Below are 8,030 nucleotides of genomic sequence, written 5' to 3'. Positions count from 1 at the left end.
TATAAAATGGCAGGATTTGTTAGAAAAAGGAAAAAATGGCCGCAATGCTTTAAGAACAGGTGCAAAGATTCATTTTAACGAAAAAAATTTTTTGGGGTCAGGTGCACTTTAATTTTCAAAGAAAATATCTTGTCTGCAAAATACACAATTCAACGATCAATTTGACTTAGAATTCATGGCTGTATCTTGCAAACTAAAAATTCTACAAATGAAACAATTTTCATGTGCGAGAGTGTTTCACACTGGAAAGTCTGAAAACGCTTTGGCGATTTTTTACATGAAACTGATTTCATTCAACTTAATTATTGTATATTCCTGTTAAAATTACGGCCGTTCAAAAATTGCGGCAGTACTTTCTATATTATTGCAAAACACGTTGATATCTACATTGTTGTTGGAGATACAAAGTGTACAATTTCTATTATTGTTAACTGGATAAGTTGAGTTGCAGTACTTTCGAATAATAAAATTACAACTACTGTTGGGTATTTTGGAACTCTGATAGTAATCTGCAAACTATGTATTATATTGACTGTTTCGTTCGCACTTGGCGATAGCTATTACTAGTATCTCAAAAATAAACTCGGTGACCCCCTCTTTATAGCTGGAGCTTGATAATTGGCTGAGATAAAACTTTTTGCCAAAAATTGTCGGGAGCAGATTGAGAGCCCCCTTAACTTTCTCCAGTTGAGAAGGTGGCTAACAACCAGCTTCAGTGTATTTGTTAACGTTGCGAAACGTTTTGTCTGTCTGCTCATCACTTTCCAGCAACAAAATTTGGGGGTCACCGAGTTTGTTTTTGAGATAAAAGCGTTCAAGACAAAATATAGGGCATTTCTCCATGGCCGTTTTGTTGCCATGGTGACTTATTACGTCACACAAATGAGTGCATCCTGTTAAGCAAATTATTGGTGTTTCATATGGTACCATAATATTGCAGTTTCGTGAAACAGTTGGGTGGATTGAATCGTTCCAAATAGTAGGTCTATTGAAAGTGTTGAAACTATTTTGAGCCTCCTTAAAATTGTTTACGAAAATTTCCCGAAAACAATTGTGATTTAGAGAAATACTTGATATATTTGTGGATATTATATTAACGTATGCTCTGTCAGGAATTGGTCTTAGCACTCCAGTGAGAAGTACAAGGCTTAATGACTTCTGCACAGCATTCTGACTATGCAACACTTTGGTCTTCTCCATGGGAGCTATGGGCTGTATGCTTTATCAACTTCGGCTTGGTAACTTATAGACACAGGACAAGAAATAAATATTGCTAAATAAGTGTATATTTACATTCTTTATTATACAAATAACAAAAATGATGCTTCTTCTTCTTGTTCAGTCCCTGTCACAAGGCCACGACAAAATATTAACATGCTGGCATTGGCCTGTAAAAACAAAATCACAATGCAGAGGGATGAGCAAAGAGAAGAGCTCGGTAGAATTGCCTCGCGAGGTACTTAACCAGTTAAGAAAAAATACCTACTTGTAGCTAAGAGAGCGAAAGCTCGTTGCCTCACAATCACGATGGCTATTCATTCCAGCCCAAAGGAATATGTTCCAATAAAGTCAATAACAGCTACTGAGTTTAAGTATGTAAAGATCAAAGGGTGTAAATGACAGGCACCTTAACAGTCAAGTGTCAACAGCCCCTCCAAATATTTCACGTCTACAGCATTTAAAATATCCCTGATGAGGCCTCGGTTAAGACAGTAATTTATTTTTAATTATTGCGATGAGTACAAAAATTTCCCCATGGATCTACTGATCGAATTGCTGAACGAAATGGCAGAAGCTAAAATTTCAGGTGTTAGTCACTCTACAATTATTCACTGAAAGATAATTAGTAGCAGAACACTTGTTTCTGTATCATGCTGCCCGGACGGATTAACTAGGCAACACCTGTTTTGCAACAGCTTTTCGTAGTTTGGCCAGATCCTTGGTTTTACCTTCGGAAGTTCTCCTTTGCCTCTGCCAATTTTAGTCGCACAAGGTAACTGACAACGACTTCGGCAACCTGCAGCAAAGAAGAGGTGGGGTTTTGGTGTCTTTTCTGTATTTCTCTCAGATTAACCAAACTAAAGATGGATTCATAGAATATATAAAAAATATACAAGAGTTGTAGTTTCTGGGTATTACCTTATCAGGGACATCTTCGTGAACACAGTGGCCACAACGAGGTAAGACTTGCATCTGAAATTTACCTTCAGAAAAAACAAAAAACAAGTCGAGGGTGAGAATAAGCTACAGAACCTGCGAATGATTATACACTATCGAAAGGGATTACAACGACAACACTTTAGTACACCCCAAACAGAAGAACATTTTTGGAAATACTTCGAATACTTCAACATGAAAATCGAAAAAATATATATTGAGTTCCAACTCAAAGGACATTTTATATTTTGGGAATAGTTATATTCTTTTCAATATGTATGTTACCCAGAAACTTAAAAATAATAACAATAACTTGTCGGGGTTTCCCTAGACAGATTCGAACACATTCAAAAGTTCATGCGTATTTTGTGATAAGCTCCAAAGGTCTGGTTTCGCGGAAAAATCAATGTAAAAATAATTCGGTCTGTAAAAATGGCATTCCACAAATACAATGAAGTTATAAGCCCCTAGTCAAGGGCTCCTGCAACAAGTAAATGCGGCTGCGTGTGTGTTTGCTCATGCTTGCATCTAAGGATCGTCGCCTGAAACAAAAACGACTACCCTTCCACTCAGGTTGGAAGGGAAAATACAAAGGACCTCCTCCTTCAGTTATTAGGGCGAGAATTATTTATTATTTTTTTGGTCGCGCTTTATGTGGAATAAGCAAGTTTCAAGTGGAACCAAGCAGGTCACTGAGTCCGCCACTCATATGAAAGATCATGCCCACTGTAAGTTTTGCATCCACGCTCTTATTCCACCGAACCTCACTAACCTTAGCGGCTTGCCTGCAATTTTCAGCGAGGTTGAAGTTGGCGAGCAAGAGGCAACGGTTGTTACAAACACTACTAACCTTGCATTTGGCCTATAGTGAGTTCTCTGTCTAGCCGGTCAATACCTAAAACGACAGTTCAGACGAACATATATATTTTGAAGAGTCCTAGGAAAATGATAGGAATTACCTGCTCAACAAATAAATCAGCCAACCAACGAACCAATGAAGCAATCAATCAATCAATCACCCCACCGAGGACAAACCAATGGCCGACCGTTCGATCAATCCATGAATTATCTTATAATTAATTCCCCAAATGGCCAACAGTATTTCCCTTGCTAAGCACAGCGCGCGTCCAACTATTTTGAATACATTCTTTATTTACGCGGCATTACCTGCTAGGATGAGAAGTTTCGGCACAGGACATGACAGAAACAATTTTGACATGTCTTTAAACCATCCTATAAATTAAAGAACAAGAGAGTGAAGTAACGAATGTTGGACGGCCCAAAAGCCAGAAAGACGTAAATTTGCAGTTAGGCCGACTGTCACAATTTTACTGATTTTGGTGGCAAAAGCATCAATATGAAATTTCAATCATGACGCCAAGATATTTAATGTAATCCTTAGACTAAAGACTAGCGATTCTATTTTCCTCGTTATCGAAAATGCCAATGTTAGGGTGATAATAATTAGTTCTCTTCTGGTAAGGGTGAAATAATGCAAAGTTAGACTTTTCTAGTGGATGCAAACCAGTCGCAGAAGTTCCGCAGTTGCAGTTGCGAATTCACATTTTTCGTAAAACTTTAGAATATAGGAAGCTCAAGCACACGGCGTTCTTGAGACGCAGACGGCAACCAGAAGTGGGCTGTTTTCCTTTTTAACTTGTCTTGACACTAACCAGTTTATACTTCTAAGCATTTGTTTTTATTATTGAAGACGATTAGTGGAAGAGACTACTGTCCTGACATGTTAAGGACGGTGCCTACTAATTAACAATATTTTTGCCCCGGTGTGTGATTATGCAGGAAATGTAGATCTTAACAAGTGTTATTGAAATCCAAAAAGAAAATTGGGGGTAACCACGCATTTTTCAAAGATAATTCATGAATAATATTTGTAAAAAGCTTTAAAATACAAAGCAATGTATGACGTTCTTTCTCAAATTGAAGCTTCATTATCTCAGAAAAATGCATGGTTGCCCCCAATTTTCTTTTTGAATACCAAGAGTACTTACTAAGATCTACTAGCTACGGGTAGTTTTAAACCGCACAAAAATATCCCTGTATTAGTAAGCATCACCGACAGGAAATCCGAGTAACTCGAGATGCGCAGAACGTATGCGCAACAACAATAGTAGGCACCGTCCTTAAATGTTCACTACCGGATTCCGTTCATGGCTCAAAAAAGGCGAGTGCTTGAAGACTCTGTCGAATGGCACGCCTTGTGCGCCTTTATAATTGTTTTTGTTTGCAATTCCTTTACCGTTACAGCGATGATTGGCTTCAGTGAAAGACGTATCAAATAACACATAAGAGCTCATAAGCATAAGGCAGACGAGACCGTGAAACATTTTGTGAATTACTGGTTCATCAAAAGAATCGACATGACATGGTTGCAACAATGATACACAGGGAAATCTGCAAGAAGAACGGGTTTCTAGGAAGTAATAAGTGGTAAAAATCACAATAACAATAATAATAATATTGAGACGATAACAATAAAATCAATAAAATTGGTGTAAAGAAATTGTAAAGCCCACGAAAGGATATTTTCTGGTTGCGTTCTCGTTGACGTCGTCAAGCCGTGTATCTTTTAAAGTCCCCAGTAACAACACAGTGACAACTTTTCTGACTTGAGACAATGCAGTTATAGATCTTCATTTTGAATTACCTTCCCAAAAACGATCCGTCTTGGACAAATCTATTCTCCAAGTGAACCTTTCTTTAACCTGCTGTGGGGGGGAAAAGTGGCACGAATATGAAAATTTGTTCCTTTCGTTTTAATTGCTCATACCGAAAAACAATGACTTACTGCAAGCTCTTCCAGTTAGGACTCCAACCTTTTGTAGCAATTAACAAAAGCAAACATTTTTGTTCATGCTTCTAATACTTCAAGAGATCTAGAGCTAGTTTTAAAGCTAATCATTTAGAAAGAAATATGCTCTTACATTAATGCTCTTCGAGGAAACCTACCCACTTAAAGAGCAGTGCACAACAGCTCCTTTAATTAAAATGCCTCTTTTAAAGCCCAATCAAATTATGTGGTGAGTGAAAGGCATGCCCGATTTCTAGTTGGTAGCCCCAAGCTAACTCTGTTCACAAGTGTTCATGTCAAAACTCAAAAAAGCAGACGTAGAAGCTGATCTCCAGTACAAATGAAAGAATGAAGCGCAAGATTTTCTGCTGGAATAGAAAGCGGCCCTGGTTTCTGAACCTCACTGGAATGACAAATGGTTGTGGCTGGGATAACTTTACCAACATCAGGTTGTACACTTAAGGACAAATTTATGACAAAGGACAAGCATAAATTAAGTCTCCCGAGCTAAGCTGTTACCATTTTGATCAGCACTAAACATGTATTCACTTGGTCAAAATATAGATTGCCATGATTATGACCATATTTCAGGTTACGAGTGCTTTGAATTACTCAGGCCTGGACTCAGACTGGAGGATATGCCCATGACGTCACAGCGACATCACTGGTGTCCCTGCACACAGAAACTACGGTCATGTTGTCCAAATTTTGCTTTTGCGATCAAAAACGTGGTCGTAGAGTTAACTTGCAGAAAAACTATCAGCAAATAATAAAGAGGATAATTGTGAACAAGAGCTCCTCCGCACCAACTGTCGGTCGGTTGACAGTCAACCGATTATCATGATAGGTGCGTGACAGGGCGATTCAAAACAGTCACGAAAATCGTCACGAAAGAAAATACCATGAAGCATTATTGTAGGGCCAATCAAAACAGGTGCATTTTCATTTTTGCTTGCAAAGATTGTCAGTAAGCTGTCGAAATGCTGTCGGTAATCTGTTAGCAACTTGTTGGTAGACAAAAATTTGGTTTTATCAACGGAGTTGATAATGTAAATTGGCCACCGTACAGAGATTCTGAAATTTATAACCTCCGTCAACTCTTTTCATCCGGCTCTTAAATATACCTGGGAAATTTCGGAAACTTCATTGGCTTTTCTAGATATCAAAGTTTCTATTAGAGGCAACGTGCTATGTACTAGTGTGCACTACAAACCTACGGATTCACACAGTTATTTGTTGTATTCATCGTCACATCCATCACATGTCAAGAACTCCATCCCTTATTCTCAATTTCTTAGACTTCGACGTCTATGTAGTGACGACTCCGATTTTTCCAGCAAATCAGAGGAGATGTGCCAGTTCTTCGAAAAACGTGGCTATCCTGTCTCTGTGGTCAAAGCGGGCCATCATCGCGCCCAACAATTTGATCGACAGTCATCACTACAAACGTCACAAAAAGATAAGAATGACAGAATTCCATTCACCCTCACTTTCCATCCTCATAATCACGCAGTCAAAAGCATCATTCTTAGTAATTTTAAATTACTCCAAAATGATCCCGAGACTGGAAGAATCTTTTCGCAACCTCCACTTATTTCATTCAAACGCGACAAAAACGTAGGCAACTTTTTAGTTAGAAGCGCGCTCAAAACTAACGAGCAACCCGGCACTTTCAAATGCGCGCGCTCACGATGCAAAACTTGTCTTTTCATTGTTAACACTAGCAAGATAACGGGACCTAAACGATCTGTTAAGATCACCGATCGTTTCACATGTACCTCCGCAAATGTCATTTATTGCATAACCTGCACGTTATGCAATAAATTATACATTGGTGAGACAGGTAGACGACTAGGTGACCGATTCCGCGAACACCTTCGCGATGTTGAGAAGAATGACAAGGATGCATCCAAGCCAGTCGCTCGCCATTTTAATCTGCCTAACCACTCCAAAAAACACATGGCTATCTGCGGCCTTTCCCTACATCTAGGTACCACGGAAAGCCGCAAAAATCTGGAACAAAAGTTCATCTTTCAAATCGGCACCCTTAATCCTCACGGTATTAACGAACGCTTTTCATTTAACTAATATATTCCTATTTTTCACGTTGCCATGTTACCACCAATAGCGTAGCTCCTACTCTACTATAAAAACTAAACGTAACCCATAATCCCTCGATTCGCTCTGACGAAGGGCTAACGCTCGAAACGTCAGCTTTCAGAATCTCTGTACGGTGGCCAATTTACATTATCAACTCCGTTGATAAAACCAAATTTTTGTATACTACTTCCCCACCGACGCAGCACCACAGTTTCTTTAGAAACTACCCCTTCATTCATTTGTTGGTAGACAGTCGACTGACAGCTGGTGCGGGGGAGCTCTGGTTCACAATTACCTATAACGAGTAGCCTACGATAAAGTTCAACTTTCAGTAACGTTTTGGTTTAATTATAAAGACCAACCTTTCAGCGCGGGGATCTACATTACGCCAAAGATGTTCTCAAAGATGGTCAGCTATTATTTGCAATTACGACTGACAGTTTGAATAGCTAATAACATTCCCACCATGGCCACTTCACTTGTACAGGGAACAATTATTCTGTACATAAAAAAAAACAGATTTTGGCAGATCCCACGGAGATACACTACCAAATTTATGTCTTACACTGAAACGCTGTTTATTTAATTTACCAGATGATTATATAATATAACTATCGTTTCTTGTGAAGTATCCATTTTGTTTTAAATAGGAGGCCTAGGTAATTTATCCTATACAAAAATACTCTTATTGGTTTTACTTGTTGTGATGTTGATTCACTACTCTGGGATGTTCCAGGGCTTTCCTCCACTGCTTCCTCTCTGATAGTATCGCAGAATATTGTTGTTGGCGGAGGAGTGGTTAAACCTCTTTCTGCTTCGTTTTTATCGCTGTCCTCACATCTAAAAATGACAATGGTTTCATTAAATATGCAAGCTTAGTAAACTTGTTTTACTCAAGGCAGTTTTTAAAGGTGAATTTACTAATTATAATATACAAGGTAGCTTGTCAGCCTGGTGTGGGTTT

At 38.7% G+C, this 8,030-nt stretch overlaps 1 protein-coding gene across 2 annotated transcripts in view; it reads right to left on the bottom strand.

Moving 5' to 3' along the window:
* Positions 1-1,282: 1,282 nt before the first annotated feature.
* The window catches only part of LOC138000721 (protein phosphatase methylesterase 1-like), a 28,424-nt gene continuing 21,676 nt past the window's right edge, over positions 1,283-8,030 (bottom strand). Inside the window, exons 10-16 of one of the 2 annotated variants that reach the window (XM_068847345.1) lie at positions 7,765-7,906; positions 4,823-4,883; positions 3,325-3,390; positions 3,008-3,052; positions 2,140-2,204; positions 1,903-2,017; positions 1,283-1,388 (exon numbers count right to left, since the gene is read on the bottom strand). In XM_068847345.1, coding sequence (XP_068703446.1) covers positions 1,946-2,017; positions 2,140-2,204; positions 3,008-3,052; positions 3,325-3,390; positions 4,823-4,883; positions 7,765-7,906 — 451 coding nt within the window. In that variant the 3' untranslated portion in view covers positions 1,283-1,388; positions 1,903-1,945. The remainder of the gene's footprint in view (positions 1,389-1,902; positions 2,018-2,139; positions 2,205-3,007; positions 3,053-3,324; positions 3,391-4,822; positions 4,884-7,764; positions 7,907-8,030) is intronic. The other variant, XM_068847344.1, reaches the window with a different exon arrangement.

Source organism: Montipora foliosa, chromosome 4, assembly GCF_036669935.1.
Source record: "Montipora foliosa isolate CH-2021 chromosome 4, ASM3666993v2, whole genome shotgun sequence".
Classification (NCBI taxonomy): Eukaryota; Metazoa; Cnidaria; class Anthozoa; order Scleractinia; family Acroporidae; genus Montipora; species Montipora foliosa.
The sequence above is the reverse complement of the archived record's forward strand: the minus strand, read 5'-3'. Positions and strand labels throughout refer to the sequence as shown.